At 31.9% G+C, this 26,237-nt stretch overlaps 3 protein-coding genes across 4 annotated transcripts; 1 reads left to right on the top strand and 2 right to left on the bottom strand.

The window, feature by feature from the left end:
- Positions 1-8,282: 8,282 nt before the first annotated feature.
- Positions 8,283-8,609, bottom strand: LOC112422826 (uncharacterized). The gene has a single exon (XM_024786508.1). The coding sequence runs from the start codon at positions 8,607-8,609 to the stop codon at positions 8,283-8,285; it is 327 nt and encodes a 108-aa protein (XP_024642276.1).
- A 5,534-nt stretch (positions 8,610-14,143) lies between these two features.
- Positions 14,144-15,862, top strand: LOC25497235 (uncharacterized). Its single transcript, XM_013597101.3, has 2 exons — positions 14,144-14,704; positions 15,426-15,862. The coding sequence occupies exons 1-2, from the start codon at positions 14,252-14,254 to the stop codon at positions 15,699-15,701; spliced, it is 729 nt and encodes a 242-aa protein (XP_013452555.1). The 5' UTR covers positions 14,144-14,251; the 3' UTR covers positions 15,702-15,862.
- A 991-nt stretch (positions 15,863-16,853) lies between these two features.
- LOC25497236 (ABC transporter B family member 28) lies at positions 16,854-26,019 on the bottom strand. Of its 2 annotated transcripts, XM_013597103.3 has the most exons (17): positions 25,438-26,019; positions 22,916-23,103; positions 22,755-22,778; positions 22,491-22,592; positions 22,134-22,224; positions 21,563-21,663; positions 21,423-21,473; positions 21,208-21,336; positions 21,019-21,081; positions 20,659-20,938; positions 19,884-20,032; positions 19,706-19,795; positions 19,487-19,621; positions 19,344-19,400; positions 19,207-19,263; positions 18,550-18,756; positions 16,854-16,992 (listed from the first exon to the last, which is right to left on the bottom strand). In XM_013597103.3, exons 1-17 carry the CDS (start codon positions 25,829-25,831, stop codon positions 16,978-16,980), a joined length of 2,133 nt encoding a protein of 710 aa, XP_013452557.1. In that variant the 5' UTR covers positions 25,832-26,019; the 3' UTR covers positions 16,854-16,977. The 2 variants fall into 2 exon arrangements, with proteins under 2 accessions (XP_013452557.1, XP_013452556.1); XM_013597102.3 differs by lacking the exon at positions 16,854-16,992 and having other exon boundaries at positions 18,412-18,756.
- Positions 26,020-26,237: the final 218 nt, after the last annotated feature.

Genomic DNA, 26,237 nt, shown 5'->3' with positions numbered 1-26,237 from the left:
GCAGATCAGTTCAAGTGGACTTCTAAATTGATGGGATTTGATTTTGAGATCATTTATAAGCCTGGCAGTGACAACCGAGCTGCAGATGCTCTCTCTCGTCGCATGACGTATGCAGCTATTTCTATGATTCATTTTGCTGATTATGAAGAATGGGAGGCCGAGGTGATGCATGACAATAAATTGCAGACCATTATTCATGATCTCATTGCAGATGGTGCCAGTCATCCCAATTACTCTTTTCAGAATAGGAAGTTGTTTTACAAAGGGAAATTGGTATTGCCCCGTAACTCTTCCAAGATTCCAACTCTTTTGCAAGAATATCATTCTTCCCCAATTGGTGGCCATTCCGGATTCTTTCGAACATACAAAAAATTGGGAGCTTTAGTGTACTGGGAGGGATTAAAAAAGGATATTCAGCAGTTTGTGGCCTCCTGTGAAATCTGTCAACAAAATAAATATCAAACTTTGTCTCCGGCAGGTCTGTTGCAACCTCTTCCCATTCCTACTCAAGTTTGGAAGGACATTTCTATGGATTTTATTGAAGGGTTACCACGGAGTCACGGTAAAGACACTATCTTCGTAGTGGTGGATAGATTTACAAAGTATGCACATTTCATACCTCTCAGCCATCCATTTACGGCCAAATCAGTTGCTGAAGTCTTTGTTCAAGAAGTTGTACGTTTGCATGGATTCCCTGCCACTATTGTTTCTGACCTGACAAACTCTTCCTCAGTCATTTTTGGACTGAATTATTCAAATTAGCAGGAACCAAACTCAAGTTCAGTACAGCTTATCATCCTCAAACGGATGGTCAGACAGAGGTGACTAATCGGTGTTTAGAAACTTACCTCAGATGCCTAACCGGTGCTAAGCCTAGATTATGGGTTAAATGGTTAGGGTGGGCTGAATTCTGGTTCAACTCAAATTACAACAGCTCCACAAGAACTACTCCCTTCAATGCTTTGTATGGTCGGGACCCTCCTCATTTGATTAGAGGTACAACTATTCCTTCATCTGTGGATGAGGTTAATAGAATAACTGCGGAAAGAGACACCATTCTTCATGACCTTCGTTCTAATTTGCTGAAAGCTCAAGATCAGATGCGCACCCAAGCAAATAAACACAGGCGTGAGGTTTCCTACGTTGTTGATGATTGGGTTTATCTCAAACTTCAGCCATACAGACTCAAATCTTTGGCTAAGCGAATTAATGAGAAGTTAAGTCCTCGTTTCTATGGTCCTTATAAAATTATCAAGATTATTGGACAGGTTGCTTATCAATTGGATCTCCCTCCGGAAGCTAGAATTCATCCTATTTTCCATGTATCTTTGTTGAAGAAAGCTATAATTCCAACTGTCAATCCTCAGCCCTTACCGCCTATGCTTTCAGAGGACTTGGAGCTGAAAGTGGAACCAGATTTTCTCAAAGATGTGCGCACTACTGCTGGCGGCCAAGTAGAAGTACTCATCAGCTGGAAGGACTTACCAGACTTTGAGGCAACTTGGGAGTCTTATGATGTTATTAATAATCAGTTTCCACTCTTTCACCTTGAGGACAAGGTGAAACTTTTGGGGGGGAGTATTGCTAGTAGACCTCCTATTAAAAAGGTGTATGTGAGGAATAAGTTTAAAAGCCCAATCAATTAGGCCCAATTGAGGTGGCTAGTTTTGCTTTAAATAGAATAAGAGTGACATTTTTAGTGTCATCGGTTGTTTTATGGTTTGGGTTTGGTTTGGGAGATTCTAGGCTCTCTAAGTCCTAGAGGTTGATTACTTTCCAGCAGTTACAGATTGTAATCTCTATCGGTTCCATTCCATTAATTATAATAAATATCTCTGGGCTATTCAACAGATAACAAGAAATACAGTAATCTTCTCAGTATACCCTTTTCATATTCTGTCATATTATTCTATATCCTATCAGAATAACAAAGAAATTTCAGAGGTTTATACGCTGTTAAATTTCAGGTTTGAAGGTCCACGGTAGTTAACTGCCGAAGTTCCGCGGGAGTTAATTACCACCGGTTAACTTCCGCGATAATTAACTGCAAAGGGGTATTTCGGTATTTTACCGGTGTTTCTTAGCCATATACTATGTATGAACAACAATTTTCATCTTTAGTCTTTTACCAAATCAAGTCAATTATTCTTCTTTTGGTGAGACAAAATCCATGCAATTAACTTCTTGATCTTAATGTTGTAAAGTTCATCAAGATAAAGTTCATTCTTGTCCTTTTTGTGTAAATGCCATGGATAGGGATGTTTGTGATCCAGATTGTTCTTGAATGCATTCTCATTGAAACATTTCTCACAAAATTGATTAGTAGATAACAAGATAAAATGATTTAAATATGTTTGTTAATCCTTAAAACATTTAAAAGAGGATTTTGCTTTAACATTCTCCCCCTTTTTGAGGATGACAAACATTTTAAAATATTGCTTTTGATTTTAGGAAACAATCTTTTTGAGATTAACTCCCCCTCAATTATAGCATTCAATTTCAATTAGTTGAGACAAATATTTTTATGAACCATAAAGTCATTTTCATTCATGATAGCACAAATTTCATACATAAGAAGGTTCACCAAAATGTTTCAAGACATAAAAATACCGAAGCTTACTCAGAGCAATTTTGAACAGAACATAACAACATAAAATAAAAACAAAAGCAGAAGCAAAATAAAATAGCTGCAGCAAGCAGATTTTCTTTTTCTCTTCTCCCTCTTTGTCATCGCAAAAAGGAGAGGGAGCCTACATAGAGGGTGCAGTTGGAGAGGAAGCATCAGAAGAAGATGAGACATCAGGCGGATTCATGTTAAAAACCGAAGGCTGGAGAGGATTTGCGGCCAGAGGAGGCATGTTGAGAAGGATGTTAAGCGCGCTTGCTTGCCAGTTCCTCTGAATTTGTAATTCAAGAGTATTGTAGGCCAGATGGTTCATGATGGCAATTTGATTTTCACACAGCTTACGGATGTCATCCCGAGTCTTGCTCGTGTTCTTCTCAATTTTAGAACGTTTTGGTGGTATCTCATCCGTAGGGATGGATTGAGGAAGACGTGGAACACCATCAGAAAAGATATATGAACAAGTAGACTGAAGAGTCCTAAAAGATCTCATTGGGACATAAGTATCATATTGAATTTGATTAAAAAACTTATTCACTGAATCTGGTTTGAATAATTTAGAAAAGTTGTGTTTTGGTGGTGAGATGAATAGATGAGACAACTTAGTAACCTGTTGGGTTGTGAAAGGGTGTGATGTGAAGCTCTTAAGCACATCACTGGCTTTTTGAGCAGAAAAGGCAGCATATTGATTTCCAAAGTCTTCAAGCAGTTGTTGATACTCCTAAAGAATCGGAGATCGATCTAGATTTTGTTCCGGAGAGTGATCTGGAGGAGTATTAAATTGCTCAAAATATTGATTTTCCTCAGCAATTTTTCCGAATTTTGTTTCATCCCTTTTCCTTTTCTTATATTTATCAGGGGGAATAGAAGTATTTCTCTTTATCTATGACTAGCTGATCCTTGTACCAATCGATTCGATTTACATGAAATTTGATATCGATGCCCATCAATAGAATTCTCGATCTAACGATTAGCCAGATCTACCATGTGTGTTTAGTTTTTTCACAAACTGCCAGATCAGTCAATCTAGTTTGATTGTTGCACTAATGGATGAAGGTGAATGTGCATATGGGGATGAAGATGTTTATTCTAAATTTTTTCATAAATCTCAGTATCACATCGATTAAATATCGAAGGTATTCGTCAATAATACATGTTCAACTTATTTATGTTTTGTGTGTGTGTACACACATCGTTACCATTTTATCCAATGAGTATATTTTCTTGTATGCGTATTTCTCGTCAAATTCTATATTCATTATGTATTGGAAATTATGCTAATATACTTCCTGTCTTTCAGGATGTCAAGGTTATGGAGAGACCAAAAGATGAACGACCAATTGATGATTTACTTGAATATTTTAATGGGAGTGATGGTGGTAATCTACCATATTTCTAGCTTATTGTCGGAAAATATTGTCATCTCTTATGCACTAACCATTCTCCTTTATATCATTATTTTTATTTTTTATTCAATAATATATCATGTTGTAATGTCTCCTTGAGAATTTAATTAGTTTAACACACAATCCCTTATTCTGTTTTTAGCTCTGTATAACTTGCCTTAAAGTTTCATATGATTTGACCGATATAAAAGAAACTTCGACAAATAAGAAGAAAAAGGAGAATAGGAGAAAGAAAGAAAAAGACCTTTCTCCAAAAAAATAAAATTGAAAATCATAATAAGGTTAGTCTCTATGATCACTTTTTTTAGATCATTATTTTGTTGTTTTCATGTATTTTTTAAAGTAATCATTTTTCAAAATTTAATATATTTTTAGGAATGTTTTGTCAAAAAAAATATATTTTTAGGAATGTATTCCTCTTTATTCTCCACATCCTAATGACAATTTGGATATGATGATGATTTTGACCATTCCATGAAGGAAAACTAATAGGTTAGTTACATGTCTTTCTTTAAATTGTTAATTTGACATGAATAAGCTCAAAACTAATGTTTATCTATTTTTAAATTAACCTTCATGTCCAAATATATTTTCTCATCTCTATATAAATTTTATATTTTCTCATCTCTAGCCATGATGGCGTATAATTTTTTGCACTACTAATAGAGAGATTGTTTGAATGTACTCTATTATATTGGCAAACACTTATACATACCCTTCTTTGTTCATTTATCTTTTTTCTTAGGTGATAATTTATTTCTATTGGGTATTTTGTATGTAGGGCTAGATTACACGTTTATAATTTTTTACTAATGAATTATACTTTTGTAGTTAAAAACAAATTCCATGAATTCAAAATGTCTACTATTTTTTTTTGAATGATAGTGTTTGTCTTGACTTTTTACTTAAATATAGTATAAAATTATAAAATTCAAACTAAATCATATATATTAATTATTTTATGAAATATATTAGTATATTTTAATAATTAAGTAATAACACACAGAATGGAAAAACATTAAAATGAATAATTGAATTCTATAAATTGAGGGATGAAGTACACAACACCATCAATCTATAGGACATCCCTCCTTAAAAAAAAACTTAATCCCCTCCTCCTCCTCCTCTTTTCTAACCGATGCGTGACTTCTAACTCTCACTTTTTGTACAATATATTATTTTTTTTGAAGGAATACAATATATTATTGGATGCATTTGAAAGTCGTTTTATAAAAATCAATGGGATCAAATTTCTGATCATTGTTTCAAAACTGAATCAACCCGAATAAAATGCATAAGTAAATTTTAATATTTTTTATTAATATAATATATTGCATTAATATTATTTTTTTATAATAAATTTTTTTCTAAGCAATAATTAATGGTTTAATAATCTATATATTTACTACTTTGTATGATTTAAATTTAATCAATCCTTTTATAATATTAATTTCTAATATAATTTATATTATACATTTTTTTTTAAGAAGAAATTATATTATATTTTCTACCAACCTTTTTATTTATCGATCTACTTTGTGTAATATTAATAAAAAATTTAGATGTAGTTTGGATATAAAGAAAATGACCTTCTCTAGGCTTTGAAGAAAGAGTTGAAAGAGTTAAATACCAAGTACTTTCAAGGTATTACCAAAAAAATTGAAGATGCGAGAAATGCTCTGGCTACCGCTCAAAAACAACTTAACACTGATCCTCTGAACTCTGACCTCATTGAAGTGGAAAAAGGTTGTATGGCATCTCTTGAAATGTGGAGCACAAATGAAGAAAAGATATGGCTTCAGAAATCAAGAGCAAACTGGATCCAACTTGGGGATTCTAATACAAAATTCTTTCATGCCTATGCAAAAGAGAGAAGATGTCAGAACCATATCAAGTATCTCATCTCTGAAGATGGGAACAGAATTCAAAACCATCATCACATCAAAGAAGAGATTAGAGATTTCTACCTGAAGTTGATGGGAAGTGCAGCAGATACATTGCCTATGGTGGACAAAAATGTGGTTCAGAGAGGACCTACCTTAACACACCATCAACGAGTTATGCTATATTCAGAGGTCACAGCTGATGAAGTCAAGAATGCTCTTTACTCTATGGATCCCTCTAAAGCCCCAGGTATTGATGGCTTTAATGTTCATTTTTTCAAAAGTACTTGGAATATTATTGGAGCAAGTGTCACTGATGCTGTTATAGAATACTTTAGAACTGCATTCATGCCTAGAATTATAAACAGTACATATGTGACTTTGATACCTAAAATACCAAATGCCACATCAATTAAGAATTATAGGCCCATAGCATGTTGCTCTGTGATATACAAGATTATTTCTAAAGTGTTAACTAACAGAATGCAAGGTGTTCTAGATAGCATTGTTAGTGAAAGTCAATCTGCTTTTATCAAAGGGAGAGTGATCTTTGATAATATCATTTTAAGCCATGAACTTGTCAAGAGCTATGGTAGGAAAGGTGTCTCCCCTAGATGTATGCTGAAAATTGATTTACAAAAGGTATATGACTCTCTTGAATGGCCTTTCGTGAAATATCTTATGCTTGAATTGGGCTTTCCTTATAAGTTTGTGAACTGGGTGATGGCATGTATCACCACTGCATCTTATACTTTCAATGTTAATGGTGATCTGACTAGTCCTTTTCAAGCTAAGAAAGGACTTAGACAAGGAGATCCAATCTCTCCCTACCTCTTTGTGATCTGTATGGAGTATTTGAATAGGTGTCTGATGCATCTTACGAAAAACTCTGAGTTTAGATACCATCCTAGATGTAAAAGACTAAATTTAATGCATATATGTTTTGCTGATGATTTACTTCTATTTTCAAGAGGAGATGTGGGGTCTGTTACTCAATTGTTTGAAGCTTTTAATTTGTTTTCTTCTGCATCTGGTCTCAAAGCTAACCAATCCAAAAGCTCAATCTATTTTGGTGGTGTAGATATTAGTGCTCAAGAGGCAATCCTTACCAAGTTTAGTCTTACCAAAGGTGATCTCCCGTTTAATTATTTGGGGGTTCCTTTATCCTCCAAAAAATTAACTATTATGCAATGTCAACCTTTGGTAAAGAAAATTATCAGCAGGATTGAAAACTGGTCATCAAAGTTGTTATCTTATGCCGGAAGATTACAACTTATTAAGTCAGTGTTATTTGGTGTGCAAACTTATTGGAGCCAAGTCTTTGCCCTTCCTAAAAAAGTTTTGAAACTTATTCAAACGGCTTGTAGAGTCTTCCTTTGGACTGATAAATCTGGTATTTCAAAAAGAACTCTTATTACCTGGGAGCACATTTGTTTGCCAAAATTATATGCCAAGTGATTAGAAACATATTTGAACAATAATCACTCTAAAATTTCATGGTTTTCCCACAATTAAGCAAAATTCAATCAAAAACTTATTTCAAACCTCAAACATGAATTTAAGCATATAAACACTTCAATTCCTTAAAATTCAATATACCCAATATTACACATCAAAAAGGAACACGAAATTCATCATATAAAATCATCAATTCACAAAATCAATTATGAACCATAAGCTAAAATTCAACTATAAGTGATAATATGAGTGAATCCATCCCCCTTACCTTAAGTCTTCACAATCTTCTAGTTATGACTTCATTTTCCCCCTCTAGCTCTAGCTTTGTCCTATTCTAAGTTCTTCCTGTTCTTTCTTCTATTCTTCTCTTCTTTCTCTCTCTACCTCTCTAAGTTTGTGAAATGAAATAAATGAATGAAATTTAACATAGCTTTTCTCTCATGAGTTATCTATTTATACCACTAAAATAAACTGGGGTAACTCTATTCTCATTGGGCCTCAAAACTCTTACAATTGATTCTAAAAAGTTACTACTCATTCATTCTCTAACATATCGAATAATGATCATATCGAAATAATGACTTCAACTCACTAGTAACTTAGTTAAATAACGATCTCACCAAAACACTAAAAAATAACATTTTCGATAAAATTACTTATTTTCTTCAACTGGCTAAAAGACCAAAATACTCTTATCTTTAAAAATGACTAAAATACCCTTCTAGGCTAAAAATTCACTAATCCCAACATAAATATAAACATAAGCAAATAAGCACATATAAACGAATATAAATAATAAATAAAATAATCGTAGGGAAAAACGGACTGTTACAACTCTCCCCTTTAAAATAATTTTCGCCCTAAAAAAAGACCTGAAGAAAACAACTCTAGATATGAATTTCTCATCCTACTCTACAATTTCCAATTTGCGCTCACGCTGGTTGGTCGAAACCTAATCATTTTCACCAAAACGATCTCTTTTCCTCTTAAGCGCTTAACTTCCTGATCCTCGATCCTCACTGACCAAGTCTCAATGATCAAATTATCTCTTACTTCCAAATCATCCACTTGAATCACGTGAGACGGATCATAGACATACTTCCTCAACTGAGATACATGAAACACATCATGGAGATTCGATAACGACGGAGGTAATACAATCCGATACGCTACAACTCCCACCTTCTCTACTATCTCAAACGGTCCAACAAAACGTGGTGTCAACTTCTTACACTTCATAGTAATAATAATTTATACTATATATAAAGAAAATAACATGTTTTGGTTCTTTTGGGATGACTTTTTCTCTTTCCAAAATTACCCTTAATTTTCAATACAAATAGCACATATAACAAATAGATAAGAGTAAATTCAAATATTGAAATAAAAGTGTATCAAACAACTTTATCATTTAAAAAGTGTCATAAACATATGAGTGTATCTATACTTAATTTTTCATTATCCTATTTATTCTCTTAAACAACTTTTTCTAAAATAAAGATTGTTGTTGGTGTCATTAAAAAAATAAGAATTTATATTATAATTTTTTGTTATATTGTTGGTGTCATTGAAATAGATAACTATGATTAGTTTGGTTTATTATAACTAAAAACAACAAACATTTATATTTTTAGTTTTAATCAAAATCAATATTTGATAAAAAAAAAGCACCTGAATGTTCGACCTTTTGCTGTAATAATAACGGCAGTAATGATAAAAATGAAAAATTTACTCATTTATTTATTAGTTTTTTTTATAGGATATTTATTTTGTAGTTAGTTGGCCTATTCAAAGACATTAGTTGTTGCACTTTTGTCCCCTAAGTTTTAAAATGTTCGATTTTAGCTCTCTAATAAGAAAAATTAAAATTTGGCCTCGTTCGTCCCAAACTTGCTGAGAAGACGCCACATGTCCTCAAAAAGGGGTCATAATCGCAACTTTTTGTAAAGATAAGGGGTCAAAAGAGCATATTTTCCTAAACATGGGGTCACTATTTTCATTTTTATAATAGGGGACCAAAATCGCAACATTTTAAAATTTAGGAGGTGAAAAGTGCAATTTAGCCTAAAAAGTATTATGGTGATAAATATTAGTCTAACTTAGACCATTTTAATAGAAGTAAAAGTAAAAACAAAACTCCTAATGAAATAGTTAGGGGTTTACTTCAGATGTTGGCTCAATTACTTAGTTAGACATGATTTTCTTGTGTCATGGATTTATTTATTTGCAACAAGATTAGGGCTTTTTGATTGTTGTATTTTTTATTGGTGGAGACTTTCTTTAAAGCTTCGTTGGTATTGGTGCTAATTTTCCATAAGTAGTTTTAGTTCGCTAAACTCATTTTTTACTCCACCTTGGTTTTAGGCAACCTAGTTTTATGACTGCTTCCTTCAATGCTGGTCTTTTTTCCATTTGTTTAATAACATTTGTTGAACTGCTACAAATGATAGTTGTAAATGAGGTGGCATACAACTAGGAAAACGGATAAGGTTTGTGTGATCTTAGAGGTCAATTTTGAAAACAAATGATTCGGTAAATAGAGATTTTCTCAAGAATTTAAGAATTACGGTATTTTTCTTGAAAACTAATCTTGGACTTATTTAATGTTAAACTTCTTTTTACAAAAAATTTGTGCACATTCATGATCGTATGTTAAAGTGTAGGTTTTCTACGTTACATGATATTAACCTTTCTTAAATATAGATAAATGATGTTTTGACATCACAAATTTGTTGTCAAGCACAATGTCAAGTTTTTTTTTTTTTTTTTTTGTTGTCTATTTTTAATATACTAGTAAATTATGGAATGTATAAAGCAGGAGATGGATAAAGAGTACTAACATATATGGTGTAACATATTGTTAATATTTTTAAGCAGAGTGCATTACCCAAATTCATTCCCAAAATGAATGAAAGTACAAAGAAAAAAAGGGGAACTAGGTCAACACCTTTTAAAGAAAAAACAAACCAAAAGTTAGGTAATCTTGACATATTTCTAGAACTCACAACATAACTATGGATTCATATCTCATGACATGTTTAAAATTTATTTTTATCTATAACAATTTTTAATGGCAATATCCTTTTTCGGTTTACTTTCTTTAATTCTTTACCGTTCACTAAAACTATGGGTGCAACTTCATTCCCATTGTTAAAGAGGCTTGTCAGCTCACACACCTCTTTTTTTTTACATTTCAGTTTTGTGTCTGTACGCAGACTCGTTGGATTTTGCACGTGGTGCGCCGCTAGCTCTTAGATTAGGATATGTGTTTTCGTTACCTCAATGGTTGTTTTGTATTACCCTTCTGGGATGTTTGTTTTTTTACACTAGAGGTCAGGTTTTGTGTCCTTCAGTTTTATGTACATTTTTCTTTCTGATCTAATCCACCTAGGGTGCTGTAGATACTTCTGCCCCCCATCTACTACTACTATAAACAAAACCAATTTTCAGAGATATTTCATAAGTAAGTCTGGTTAAAATCATATTCTTCTTAATTTTATAGGCTTCGAATCCTTAAAAGGTGGTTAGAAATAGTTGACAGTCTCAAAATTGTCAGCATTCCAATTTCTTTTAAACATCCGAAGAAATATTGCACTTAAATGCTTACCACATTTTTGTGTATAAAGTTGACTTCATGGTTGGAGTGGAGATTTTAAGACTAAGAGTCGAGTGATAAGAAATGCGAGAATTTGATCGTCACCTCCAACGTAATGCTAATATCGCGTTGAAATGCTTACCACATTATATGTAAAGGGAGAACAACTCAGAGTTTCTTCTTGGCCTTCCTATATCCTATGTCATTCAGGACTAAGAAGTTTGCTAGACAAGGTTGTAAAGAGGAGAAACTCTTCTATAGACACAATCACAAATGATAAATATTTAGGCACACTCACATAAAATGGAAAAAATTAATCAAAAATAATTAAATCACATCAATCAACATCGTTTAATTTTATTTTACATTTGATGTGAGTGTGTCTTAAATATTTATCATTTGTAGTTGTGTATATAGAAGAGTTTCTCTGTAAACAGTTCTGTTCAAATTTTTTCATTTACATTTTTAACTGAAATCACGTTTGCTATGACGGAAAATCAACGTTTTCTTTCTGCTATGAGATTCCAAACACAAATATTTTTTGACAAAGATACAATTAAAGTTACCTGCAAGAGACTAAATATATGTGTCATGGAAGAATTGTAACAGAACAAATTATGATATTTCAACTGACATTAGGATTACAAAAATTTACCATGCATAAAATCTAGAAACTTCATCCAAAAATGCAGAATAATTGTTGCCAATACAAAGGTTGGCAAATACCATAAGAATTGATTTTTATCCACCCGATTTTTCTTTATGTTCTTGTTTTTGACAATTAGTTCATCATATACAAGATAAACTGTTGTATTCTTCACAACGAAACCATTCTCAAAAACGACAACAACCTCCATTTTGTTACCAGGTTCTGCACTTGATACTAAGCTCTTCCCTTCCTCATCTTCGAACGAGACTAATGTCTCTCTCTTATAGATCTGAATGGTACCCTTTGTGTAATTTTTTACCAACACGTTTTTAACGCCATCCGAGGTAATGTTATCTGGGGTTGAAGTATTGACAACACACATTATTGTCTTCACGTTATGCCCTTCCACTTGAGGAGCTTCAAAACTTACAGAAGAACCTTCAAAACCGAAACCTAACCAGTCTGGATAACTATCTTCAGTGAGAAAACAACCACCACATCCATTGACATCTATATTCTTGAAATTTCATCTTGGTAAAGAGTTAATGTTTAACTTTTTGTACAACTGTTTATGCAACTTAAGATTGTATCTTGGTAAGAGTTAATGTTAAACTTTAACTTAAGATTGTATGTTAAAGTGTAGGTTTTGTACGTTATATGATATTATTAGCCTTTCTTAAATTTGGAGAAATGATGTTTTGACATCACAAATTTGTCAAATATTGTTTCAAGTGTTTTTGTCTATTTTTAAAATACGTGTAATGTATAGAAAATATAAAGTGGGAAATAGATAAAGAGAAAGACATCCCCTCAGAAGCAAAAAAAAAGTAAATAAAGAGAACCACAATGTCTAAGTATTTTGATTTTCAAATAGAGTAATGATACATAGAGAACCTTTTATTTCCATACACCCTTGTACATCCCATGCATTAGGAAGAGAAAAGAGGAGAGAAAAGAGAAAGTGTGCTTGTGTGGGATCCACGTGACTACGTGTCAGATTTTTGTGTGGGTGTCAAAGGATGTATTATCACATAAAGGTGTCTATATATCATTATTCTTTTAAAAAGAACAAAGTCAAAATAAAGAGAGAGCAGTTGGAAACAAAATCGGTGGGAATTTATTTTTTATCTATAATAACAATATATTTCATGATGTAATTACTATAGATTCATTAAGAAGTTGTTCATGATGTAATTACTATTTTGTTCATGTGTGTTAGCCGGTTCTAGTATTCTAGTGGGAGAAACTCTAACTTCTCTCTAAACTTTCTTTCTCCTTCGTTCATTGAGGAGGGATAGTTTTAGGTCATTTTTTGACCTAGAATCACCCCTCTACATCTTTTTCCCCATTTTCTTTCATTCTAAATAAGTGGTTTTCACATCTATCAAGTTTTTCCTTTTGTATTTTTTGTGATTTCATCGTCTAAGTGCGGCGTTGTGTTGTTCGTCGTCTTGTGTGGCGTTTGATTTCGCGTTTTGTCGCAGTGTTTGTTCAGTTCTTATTGAAAGATCAACATCAGTCAATTACAAATTCAATCAATGATTTGGATGTCAACGTTGTAGATCCGGAAGCATGGGTATTTCGGTGACTTAAGTTTTATCATATTATTTGTAGGCATTTTGCCGTTGTATGCTATTAATTTGGGTGCTGTGAGTTTGTTCGCAGATTCACCCTTTACATTTTTAGCGATGTTTGTATCTGATGTACTCTGTCTATTTGAATGAATGAATATTTTGTCAAAAATATATATATATATATATATATATATATATATATATATATATATATATATATATATAAATGAAATATGGTTTTTGGGCTTACTTTCTTTACTCCAAATTTATTCTTCACTTAAACTATTATATTTACCATTTTATACCTTTCTAGAATACTATTTAAAATTCTTTCAAAAAAAAAAAGAATACTATTTAAAATATAAACAAAAAAAAAAGTTAATTCTCATTTAAATAGGAAGCAATTAAAGTTAAATACTATTAGAATATGATTAACACCACAATAATAGCAATAATATTAGACACTATTAAAAGAGTTTATTTTAATCCTATTTGCCCAAAATATTCAATTATAAATATATGCCCACCTTTGATATAACATTTTATATACAATTAAACACAAGAGAGAAGGGGACAAAAAGACAATTTAGTGTTTGTTTGAACGCTAGTTTGCAAAAAAAATTATGCTTAAATTTTTTAAAAATATAAAGACTCAATTGAAATGTTTCTTTTTTAATTTTTATATTAGTGTTATCCATCAAAAATATAATATTAAAGTATAAATAAAGTTAAAATATAGGTTATGTAAATATATAGATTCATCTTAAAATAATGATTTGAAAATATAAATTACATATATAAACTTTCAAACTTTGATTAGGATTTTTAGTTGTTTTAAATTTATTGAGAGACCTTTCCTCAAAAAAAATATATATATAAAAAAGAAACCATTGAACTGCTAATTAAGTGCCAAGTTTTTGTGACCTCAAATAAAGAGATAAGATTCATACCGCCACAATAAAAAACAACCTCATGTTCTCATTAAAATGGTTTCTCATCAACAATAATAAATTTCTAGAATTCAACTTCCTAATTTTCTTTCATCAAAAAATCATATACACTAATGAGTTCTAAGATAAACTTCTCAAGTCCACCAATACAATGCAAATTTCATATCAAGAAATCAAACCTCACAAGAAAAAACACCATCATCTTCTCTTCATTTCCCTCAAGTGAAAAACAAAACAAAACCATTTCCAAAACAATTGAAAATCCATCAAATGATAAGGCTTACACTATCAATTTCAAAACAAAAAGTGCTTGCAAGCTTGGAATTTCAAGATATCCTGATTTTGTGTATGATGCTGAAGGAGGAATAGGAACTGGTTTTGGTGCAAAGGAAAGACAAAATTCAGATAACAATGACATTCTTGTTTCATTTGATCTTGATACATTGTATATTCCATCGTTAACAAGCTCTACAACAAAGTTTCTTGGATTGTCATTGCCACCATTTTTGAGGATTGATATTGTTCCAGAAGCTTTCCAAGGAAGTATTAATCAAGAATCTGGCAAGGTAAGCCATATAAGTAATAGAAATTGTACTTCAATTCTAATTGTGTAGTATGTATCCCATAAATATTCTTATTAACCACAAAGATGAAATATGGTTGCATTTAGCTCATCAAGCGATTCACTTTAGAATACAAACCACTGCGAAGCACATACACTCCTCAGATTAGGCATGTCCCGATATCAGACACGTGTCGTGTCTGACACCAACATGACACTGACACATAATTAAACTGAATTATATGTTTTTTGTTTTTCCTTCAAATTATTAGCTATGTCGGCATGTCAGTGTCAGTGTTGTGTCTGATGTCCGTGTCTGTATCCGTGTTTCATTGATACAAAGTAAATAATCTCAAACTATAGCCTAAGACATGTCACTTTAGTGTTAAGAGTTTGTTCCTATTATATCAAGAGACGGAGTCCAAATTTCCGGTATCATTTGTAAGAGTTTGATCCTGTAATATTAGGAGAGGGAGTCCAAATCCTCCGGTTATTGGTTGTAAAATAGTTATTAGTGTCGCTGTAATACGTGAGATAATGTCAATATATGTGTTATATCGGACATCGACACGACACAAACACTTATGATTACATTGAATTGAATTATGTCATTTTCTTAAAATATTACCGGCGTCGACGTGTCTTTAATTGTCATGTTTCGGTGTCGGTGTCTGTGATCGTACGTTTTAGTTAATGGTTTATTAATTTTTATTTTTTCTTACAAGGTTGATCTTGAGTTTAAGGCCAAGTTTTTGTTTTCTGCTGGTAGTATCTATAAGGCTCCACCCTTGCTTGTGAAGACAGTGTTGACATCTGAAGAATCAAAGGGGACACTGAAGAGTGGAAGAGGCATGAGATTGGATGAAGAAGGAAAGTGCAGACTGGTTGGTGTGGCAACAGTTGATCCTATTGATGATTTCCTAATGAATTCCTTCCTTGGTCTACCTACTGAGTGTCTTGCTGAACTAAATGCTGTAATCTCCATTTCTTCTTCATCATAAGAGTTTAAATCTCATGTTAAAACTAGATATAGAACTACACAATATAATTTATAAAAAAAAATGGTAGTCAATGATACTAAAAGATAAAATATAAATAAATATAGGGTTTTGTTAACCACTGTTCGAAGGGCAAAATATAAATAAATATAGGGTTTTGTTAACCACTGTTCGAAGGGCATTGGATAAGGAATCCATTAGTAGAAACTTTGTCTTGAAAATATAAATTTTTACTTTTGTTTTAGCAATAATTACGCAACTTTTTATTGCAAAATTACTTATTTTAGTACTTTAACCAATAACTCAAGGATATTGATTAGCATTCTCCATAGATCTAATAGAAGAATGTAAAGTTGGAACCATGACTTCTCATTGATGATACTATAGTATTAGTGCTTGTTTGATTCAACTTGTTCTTTGTCCAGAAGTGTTTCTACTACCTCAGAAGTGAAAAAAGCAATTTCAAACATCTTTGCTTCGGCTTTACAAAACCAATTCTCATCTCCAAAAACAATTATTTTTTTTTTTTTTTTTATGAAATGACTTAAAAATAGAATTAAATCAATGATATAATATGATTTTCTCGTCATAAGATTTGCTTCTATTTTCTTAAAAGATGTGATAGCTAGTTTTCTGTTATGAAGAAACAATGTAAAATGTAGTTCTAAATAAACTAATTATAGCACAATAGTTTTTGGATTAATTGTAGCCATCATGATTTCGTCAAACTTACGATGAGTCCAAACACCCACTTCATCATTGAATTAATAAAGAGACAACGCAAAAATAACTTATTGCTAATGCATAGGGCATCAACATTTTAATAAAAGAAATCACAAGTGATCCATTGAGCTGCAAAACTAGTTAACAACACGTTCACAAGAGCACACATGTATCGGTCAAGGCTCCAATTACAAGTTCAAAGCAAATGCAAAACTCCAAGAAAAACACTTCCTTACCCTAAATTTTACGACACTTCTCTTTTACATTTTTTGGAGATCTTTTTTAATAAAAAAAAAATTGTTTATGAGAAATTATTATTCATTAAAAATAAAATGGAAGTAATTTACAACTGCACCGAAAAGGTTTTGAATACCGTCCGTTAAGATTATAAAGATCAAACTCTTACTACTGACAAAATCTAATGGACACATTTTTCGACATCAAAATAACAAAATTCCATAAAACATTAATTACAAAACTTCCTTTCTTTACCCTTTCTATTTTATTGTTTCTCCTTGTTGTGCTATACTTCTCAAGCAACCTCCAAGTGTTCAAACTATCCAGCTCCATGCTAGTATTGAGAACCCATGCACCACATAGATAGAAAATCGTTGTAAGAACACACATCGATAATGTTTTACAATATCTCACATATTTTTTTATTAAAGATATTTATGTAATTTAAAAATTAGGTTCTTTGTTCTCACATTTTCTTTCTTTTTATACTATTTTTCATACTTTCTTTTAACTTTCTCTCCTCTATATTTCCTTCATAGACAAAACATATCTTTCTCAAAATTAAATATATGTGACAAAAATGCATATGTAATTTGTACAAGGCACGAGGAACAATTAATATTTTTATTGATCGACATTTATAAAATAGTGTTTCGAAATTGTGCTTTTTTGACCTTTCTTACACATAATAAAAATATATCTTTCATTAATTTATTTTAAATAGATATTTATATAGTTCCATAAAAATGTTTATCTCTTTCTTCTCACTTTTTCTTTCTAACCTTCTTCGTGACAAAACTATAAATAAGTGAAAAACGTTTGTCTTTTTCAAGTTGAAGTGGCAAAATCAGATTTCTTGATCGACACTTGTAAAAATGTCCTTAAAAAGTGTTCTTTTGTTAGAGTGATTGGTGTATATGTAGAGATAAAATGATATTTTAAGTTGATGTTGCAACAAAAACGTTGTTGAAACTTCTCAACAACAAAAAATTAATAAATGTGTGTTCTATTTTTGTAAGAATGTTTAGAATATTATTAAGATAAGATTAAATAAGATCTAGATTTAGAAAAGATTAAAAAAGTAGAATTAAAATGAAGATAAGATTAAAATTAAAATTAAGATAAAATTCAAATCATATTAAAATGTGTATATTATAAAAATATTATTTTTTAAGGCTACATATGATTTTTATCCCTATAAATATTACAACTAATCGTTTTAATCCCCACAAATTTAAAAGTAAGTATCAAAAGTAGTTTACTTTTGGTACTTACTTTTAAATCAATTAATGTGTATCATTTAAAATTTTATATTTTTTTCCAAAGTCATGTTTAGATTATTAAGAATCTATCTAAAAAGAGTTAGAAATTATAATTTTTTATCAAAACATAAATTAAATATGCATTTTTATGTTTTTAACACATAAAAGTTCATATTTAATTTATTTTTATTAAAAAATTCAATTTTTTAAGGCTTCTTATAATATTTAAACATTATTGCAAAAACACATTTTTTTTACAGGTTCATATAATATCAAAAGTGTGAACTGAAAACTTATAAGGATTAAAAGTCGAATTAAAATTTTCGTTCCAAGTTTAGTAGTGACAATACTGCAAATAAGTGAAAAATATGATGTTTGTTTGTTCGTTTATTGGTGTAAATGTAGACATAAATAGGTAGCAATTAAAACATATTTTAAGTTCATGTGGCAACAATTACTTTGTTTGTTAATTGATACTTGTCAAAACTTGCTTTGAAAGTGTATTTTGTGTATATTATATTAATTTTATTAATTATTATTGATGAATAGTAAAAATTAGGATTTGGTATAACAGTAAACACTAAAATGACCATAATAATTTATTCAAAAGCAAGCCTTTGAGTGCCAACCAGTGATGCATATTGACCCTTCTTAGCCAATAATTCAAAATGAGTGCCTAGTTCAGCAATCCTCCCTTCTGAACAGAGTGCAATTTGATGGGCATTTTGAACTGTGCTTAATCTGTGAGCTATGACTAATGTTGTTCTCCCCTTCATCAAATGATTGAGTGCTTCTTGGACCAATCGCTCGCTGACGGTATCTAGAGCACTTGTCGCCTGCAGAAGCAAAGAATATCTAAGTCGACGTGGCATATAAAAATTCTGTCAAGTGTTCTCAAGAAATTTCGTAAACCGCTATTGTTCCACAGTACGCAATTTAGAATGAAGTGTTGTTAAATAGAGACTATAGTATAGTGGAATTTGAATAAACCACAATATTTAAGCGATCCGTGAGTAACAACACTGGATTCAGTTTGGATAAAATTCTAAAGAAATCGTATAAAAACAGATTTTTCTCGATGTTCAAAACCTTTATAACTTATTTCAGTTGAAAAGCAACCATAAGCTCGAAGTTAATCCAAACTAGGACACAGTCGGACTGATGTCAACTTAAAGAACAACATGGCTGCATGTTGCTCTGTTTGTTTCCCAGTGAATCTAACCTCTTTATTGTTAAAACAAAGTGAAAGTACAAACAAATACAAAGAACTAAACGAAAAATGTCACCTCGTCAAGTATAAGGACGGGAGCATTCTTCAGTAGAGCTCGGGCAATGGCAACTCTCTGCAATTTAGGAACACAAATATTATGTATTCACTCATGCACGAACATAATATCTCATGCAATGGAAGGTTGTGTTATACCTGTCTTTGTCCTCCGCTCAGTAGGCCTCCACGCTCACCGACAAGTGTATCATAGCCCTTTCCATTAACGATCAACAATAAGGTAATAGTTTTATATATTGTAACTAAATACAAGAATTTGCATATCTACAAGACAAACCAACCTGTGGAAGTGAAATTATAAAATCATGAGCGTTTGCAGCCTTTGCTGCCTTAATCACATCGTCTTTAGAAACATCGTCATCTGGAAGCCCATATGAAATATTTTCACCAACAGACACCGAAAATAGAACAGGTTCCTGTCATATAATGATATTATTAGTGAACGAGCGATATGTTGGATATAAAGCATGGATTTCTTTTTCCTTGTATAGTTTTCATACTTGATTTACGATAGAAACAACCCGGGCCCATTCACTTTTGTCAAATGTTCGTACATCCTCTCCACCAACTGTTATACGACCTCTTGTTGGCTACAGAAATAAAACTCAGACCATGTTATTTTAAGACACAGAAATTAAATGAAACTTTAAGTCACAAATTCTGAAATTGAAATCAAACCTCATAAAAACGAGACAATAACTGTACTATCGTACTTTTTCCCGCACCACTAGCACCAACCAGTGCAGTTACAGTTCCACATTTTAGTCTTAAATTTAAGCCACTTAAAATTTCCACATCTGGCCTTAAAGGGTAAGAGAAATACACATCTGCAGTATTTTACAAGCATAGTCATCATTGACAGAAGGAAATAGTACATATCATATCACAGAGTAAATCAGATCTATCATGCTAATGTGATATTTAATGATCTCAAAGTAAGTACTTGTGCAAGAGAGAAAGAGAATAACGAACTTATGCTGAACATATTAGATTGGATGTAAATAATGAAGACTGAAAATGAATGATTATATGTCTTCCTCAAGCTCCTATATAATTAAAATTTAGACAAATATGGTTTGAATATACTGACAAGCATAAAATAGTGGCTATAGCGGCGGACTTTGGACTTTGGAAGCATTATTAATCCATTTAGTTATGGAACTTTGCAAGTTTATCTCATGACATGTGTTGCTAAATAGTGTGGCTATAGCGCTATTACACAGCGGATGTTAAACAAATCACTATTGATCCGCAATACGCTATTTAGTACAAAATCATTTGAAATAGCGGCTATAGCATTGTTGCGTAGCAGGACTTGAATTGCTCGCTATTTTCCGCAATCGCCAATTGACAACACTGTTCATAACTAGAAAGGAAAAAGCAAAGATGATGAAACTCCCATTTCTAGAACATTAGCAAACATGGATGGTAAAATAGCAATAGAGATAGATACCTTCAAGACAAATATCTCCAGACCAAGCTAAACTAAACACATTGCTTGATGTTTTTAATGCTGACATGTAATGCAAATTATTATTTTGGTTTGTCTCCACAGAACTATTAGAGAAGAATAATTTGTAGTTCTCGTCGTTCACTGCTTTTTGTTTCAGTTCTCTTTCTAAACCGTAGGCAAGGGCATCGTCAACTTGAACTCCAGACAAAACAGAGTTGATCCTTTCAACAGCCGCAAAAGTTCCACGGAGATCTCCAAAAGTATTAACCAATCCTTGAACCTGAAAGACGTAAGAATATCAGACAGCAAAGAGAAGATGAAACAACGTAAATTAAGAAGTCAGTAACTCGATTTGCTTACAGCGAATGTCAAAGTGAAAGTATATCCAATAAAAGACGCCATTGTTCCGACAGAGAGTTGACCCTGAGAGCAAGAAATAACAGAAACTCATAAAAAGTTCTAAATGATTTCAATGGTGGAATAGAAAATCCTTGTAAAAGAAATGATAAGAGAAGACGTATTTCGATGACATGATATAGAATTTCTTACCGCCTTAACTTTGCTTCCTCCGAGACAATATAGTGCGGTTAATGAAATATAAACAGCAACTCTAGTCAAAGATTCGTTTATAGATTTGAAAGTTCCAAGCTTTATACCGCTCGATTGGAAAGATAGAACCTGTTTGGATCCCATAATCAACAATTAAGTATCCAGAATTCGTCATACGTTTCTGACAACAGCTATAGGTTTTTTAATAAGCTCACCTGCTTAGCAAACATAGACATTTGTCGCTTTTCTCCACTAAAGGATCGAACCTGGAAGTAAGTAAATTACTGTTTTAGGTGTTATTTACTGATCCAAGCCTTTGAAATGCTCATCGTAATATGAATTAATAGGAACTCACTGTTCTAATAGCAGAAAATGTTTCTGATATACAATCAGATATAGATGCTTGGGCCAAACCATGTGATTTAAAAACAGGTACAGTTGATCTCTTGTAGACAGCTTCAGCGAATAAGAAATAAAAAATCAACAGCAGGAGTAGAAGACATACAGTGATAAATATCATGACACAAATATTATTTCTTATAGTGATGAATTTCTTATTCAACCATATATTCAGTCCATATAAGTAAACTATTTTTTAAGTTAGGATACATATATTTCCCTAAAGTTTACGAATGAAGAAATATGTGCATTTTAGGATTATCATATTTCTGCTATCTAAGAAAACCTAAAACAATTGTGTTTCAATAGTGAAAAATAATAGTTTGTTCAAATTCTGCTACTCAACAGTGCTAGAGCACCGCTGTGGGCGCTGTGTGACAGTATTTTGTATGAAATAGTGTATCCCGGAATAAGTTATCTGTTCAAATTCTACTATGCTACAGCACTACCATAGCTTAATTTAATGATACTACCTAAAAGTAACATCAGGTCATGAAATTTAATGATCAAATACAATAGAAATTTACCGATTGAAATGGAAACTGCAATCATCAAAACAGCCAGAATAGGAGCCAGTTGAGGGGATAGAGTAAAAAGTATGAGTAATGTTCCAGTGACCTACACAAATACAAGGAAAACCGACACAGAAATGAACATGATCATCAATAGGTAAATGAAAATATGCATTAATACAACCTGAGTGACACTGACAATAAAAGAAGGAAGAAATTCTTCCACGCTCGAACAAAACAACAGTGATACAAAAGCCACAATTCAAGAAATGAAGGAAAATCATCCCAACAGAGTGATAAAGGAATGAACCATACACATGCTTAAATATGAGAAATATAAAGCTCACTTCTCATTGATCTAGAGTTGCTTGCCTCAGATAATGCCCTGAATCCGCGATCCCTTGAAACATTCTCACTGACAAGATCTTTAAGAGAACCCAAATCAGATGTTAACAAACCAGTGATTTCCTCTACCTACAAGAATAAACCAAAGAAACTGCAATAAGCGTTGCACCTACTCTATTTCTTGAATCCTAGTGCCTCACCCCTCTCTAGGAATCAAGAAAAATGCATCAAGAGATTAATAAACATGGGGAAATGAAAGCACATATAATTTGAATGATTCCATATACACACCTTGTATTTGTCAAAAAACTCAACCTGCATAAATCAATAGAACTGCATATGATTAAATGACCGAAGTAAAATATAATCTATTCAGTAATTGAAACAACCAAGATATTGTAATAAATAACTAATAAAAAAGAACAGTAAAGTTTGAATAGATTCGGTTTTACCTTCTGAATCAATATTTTACCAAAGATCTGAGCTCTTAGTGTTGACATAACTTTTTCCCATACTATGTTCATGTTTATAACAAAAATAACAGTAAAAAGTGGCTCTAGTGCATACAGAACTCCCATTTTACTGAGAAGACTCCACAACGGTTCGGGTCTGACACCAATAAGAACTTCAAAAAAACGTCCTAAGAATACAACAGCATGATATTAGTCCTTAAGATAAAATTACACGGTTAGTCTAATTAATCATCAAAATTCTGAAAAGGAACTAATGTGGCGCAATAGAAAAGTAGTCAGACTCGGACGAGCAACGTCTACACGCAAGTCGTCATACAAAAGGTGGTGACTCTCATTTAATGAGTGAGAAAATTATCTTGGCTGTGAGATACCTTGGTTCACCCAAAAAACTCTCGTTGTAGCTACTATGTCTAATAACTTTTTATACGCATTATATTTGATCATTGTAGGCTTGTAGCTACCGTCTCATACTCTTTATAAATGTTAAATTTATATGCTAAAACCACCACCAACTAGTTCACTCTATTTTTAGTGGTGAATCTTTTTAACCATATTTTTTTTAATATTTTGGGTTTTTTATGAAGAACATGCAAAGCTTATCTTAGCAACTTAACTATATATATGCCAAGTTGCTTAAGTCATGTTTATTGTCTTCTTGATTAAAAATAGAATAAAACAGCATCCAACTACTTCCACCTACTTTTAGGAGTGATTTTTTTAACAGGTTTTAAGTATTCTAGCAGTGCTTTTTATTGTTCAGTGAGAAACTTGATAATTTCAATTTCTGAAAAGAAAAATAAGAAAAGACGAGATTTTTGCTTTTTGTGTAACCCTCTGGTTCCCAGGAGAAGGGGCCATGTTCGGACCAAAGCTAAGTAAAGTTTGACCAAAAAGTTTTCCACCCAGGAATTGAACATGGGTTCTCCTGAACAATTCCTCCTGGGGGAGCTCATTAACTACTTGACCCCAATTACTAGGTTAAATTCATATATACTTTTGGTGTAAAGAGGTGTTTTACACAATCATAAACATTAGATCAATAGAAACATTTGATTTCTATCATGATAATTTCTTAAGTCATATATGATTGACCGATCGCGATTTACTAAAAGTCTAAAACCTTTTACATTGACACTACATCAAATTTTTTTGGATTTAATTTTTTGGATTTAATACAATCATAACCACTAGATTATTACAGATATTTGACTTTAATCATATTTATCATAAAGTTGTAGAAATGATGGATTGTGATTACATATGGAATTTCGGTGCAAAGATTTTTTAATAAACTACTGTCTTTGACTTTGTAGACTACTGTCAAATAGTCCCTGAAATTGCATATACTATAATGTTACAATTGGTCTAACTAACTTCCTAACCAACTTTACTACTATTCAATTGCATACTATACTGTAACTAATACCTGAGATTTTGAATATTTCAAAAAAGTAACTCTATTAAACTGTCAAATTGGTCCTTCTATAACAACTTACTATCAATTTGGTCACTATATTTTAACAATTTTGTATCAATTTGATCCGTATATTTTAACAATATACTATCAATTTGGTATCTATATTTAACCACTTTTTATCAATTTAGTCCCTAACATGCTGCTCAAAAACTAATGAGCAAAATTTGACAGATTCAAAGACCTTTTTTTAAATATTCATAGGACCTATTTGAGAGTGTCCTACAAACTCGGAGACGAATTCGATGGTTTAGTCAAAGATATTTTACACCATCAATTCATCATAAACCATTTATAAAACTTTACCCATATAAATTTATCTCATAAATATTAAACTCACAAACTATAAAGCACCAACGCAAAGACCGACACTAGATACTGGAAACAACAATGACATAGACAAATCGACACAAGTACAAATTTGAAAGAAAAAGAAAGAAAAAAAAAATTAAGGGGTAATAGTCCAAGTATCTGTAACAAGTAGCCACAGTACCGTATCGAAATTTCAAAATAGTCTCTAATTTTGCATTTTGTTAGTCAAAATGGTCTCTAATTTTGCATTTTGTTAGTCAAAATAGTCTCTAACATTAAAAGAGTCACTCAACTCTAATATTAACTCTTTCAATATAAAGACTGATTTGACTGTAAGTAAATACTTATAACAACTGATATGATAATAACAACTGATATGATAATAAGTAACTGTGTTAAAAGATTAATACGACAAAATTAACAAAGTATTGTAACTAAAAAACCTATGATAATAAGTAACTGTGTTAAAGATTAATACGACAAAATTAACAAAGTATTGTAACTAAAAAACCTATTTTGACTAACATAGTATAGAACTATTTTGAAATTTCGATACATTCAAAACAAAATTAACTGAATGTACCACATGTGTCACACCGGCATATGTCAGACACACGTCTTCCATCAGAAATGTCAGTCTCAGATAAATAGAAGGTATGGAGTGTACGCAATAATCATAAATCACAATAAAATAAAAAAATAAAATAAAAATTACCAGAAAAAATGGGCATGGATAGAGTACAAGCAGTACACGCAAACAGAGAAGCAACACAAAGCGCTATCCGAAATTTATGCTTAAACAAAAGCAAACCCAGCAGCTCCCATGTTACAACTTTCGGTATAACCGCTTCTTCTTGCTGCAACCCATCAACTTTCGGATCCGGTTCAGCTACATTCGGGTCGGACGCGGGTCCACTGATATAAGCACGTGGCAGAGATTGAGAAAGAAGAAAACGTGAACGAGATAATGATAGTGGTTTTGGTTTGAATTGGAATTGTAATGGACGAATAGGAACACGTGAGAGTGAAAGTGAAAGAGAGTGTGTTTGTTTATGAATTTTGAAGGAAGAAAGGGGATGGTAATGGGAGAGTGTTGTTAGAGATGTCATTGGGAGAAGTTAGGAGAAGAATTGAAGAAGAATGAAATGGGTTTGGGTTTTTGGGATAGGGAAATGAAATAGTGTTGAAAGTTGGAGGAATTTTTATTCATTTACGATGAATCATACCGTTTGAGGAAAATATTCATGATTCATGAGGGGGTGAAGGAGGCATGAATAATGAACACATAATGACATGTGTAATTTATCCTCTTTTTTATTTGTTATTTATTTATCTATAATGAACAACAAATATCTCACTTCTTCATTTTTTTTTCGGTAGATAGACGAATCATTATAAATTCAAACATATAAGTGGAGGTCTAACAATTTCGTCATTTTACCAGATGAACTAGGACTTGTGAATAATATCACACTCCTTCTATCAATATAAATGGAAAAAGAAAATAACATTTTA

This window comes from Medicago truncatula, chromosome 6, assembly GCF_003473485.1.
Source record: "Medicago truncatula cultivar Jemalong A17 chromosome 6, MtrunA17r5.0-ANR, whole genome shotgun sequence".
NCBI classification, from domain to species: Eukaryota; Viridiplantae; Streptophyta; class Magnoliopsida; order Fabales; family Fabaceae; genus Medicago; species Medicago truncatula.
This window is presented reverse-complemented; position numbering and strand designations above follow the sequence as displayed.

Bases quoted from the DNA above. Each gene is read 5' to 3' on its own strand.
- LOC112422826 (XM_024786508.1), bottom strand. From the start codon at position 8,609: ATGAAGTGTAAGAAGTTGACACCACGTTTTGTTGGACCGTTTGAGATA.
- LOC25497235 (XM_013597101.3), top strand. From the start codon at position 14,252: ATGAGTTCTAAGATAAACTTCTCAAGTCCACCAATACAATGCAAATTT. The intron at 14,705-15,425 runs GTAAGCCATATA...TTTTCTTACAAG, and splicing joins TTAATCAAGAATCTGGCAAG to GTTGATCTTGAGTTTAAGGC.
- LOC25497236 (XM_013597102.3), bottom strand. From the start codon at position 25,831: ATGACATCTCTAACAACACTCTCCCATTACCATCCCCTTTCTTCCTTC. The intron at 22,225-22,490 runs GCAAGCAACTCT...GTATTTGTGTAG, and splicing joins GATTCAGGGCATTATCTGAG to GTCACTGGAACATTACTCAT. The intron at 19,401-19,486 runs GTTGGTTTGTCT...GTTAATGGAAAG, and splicing joins TTATAATTTCACTTCCACAG to GGCTATGATACACTTGTCGG.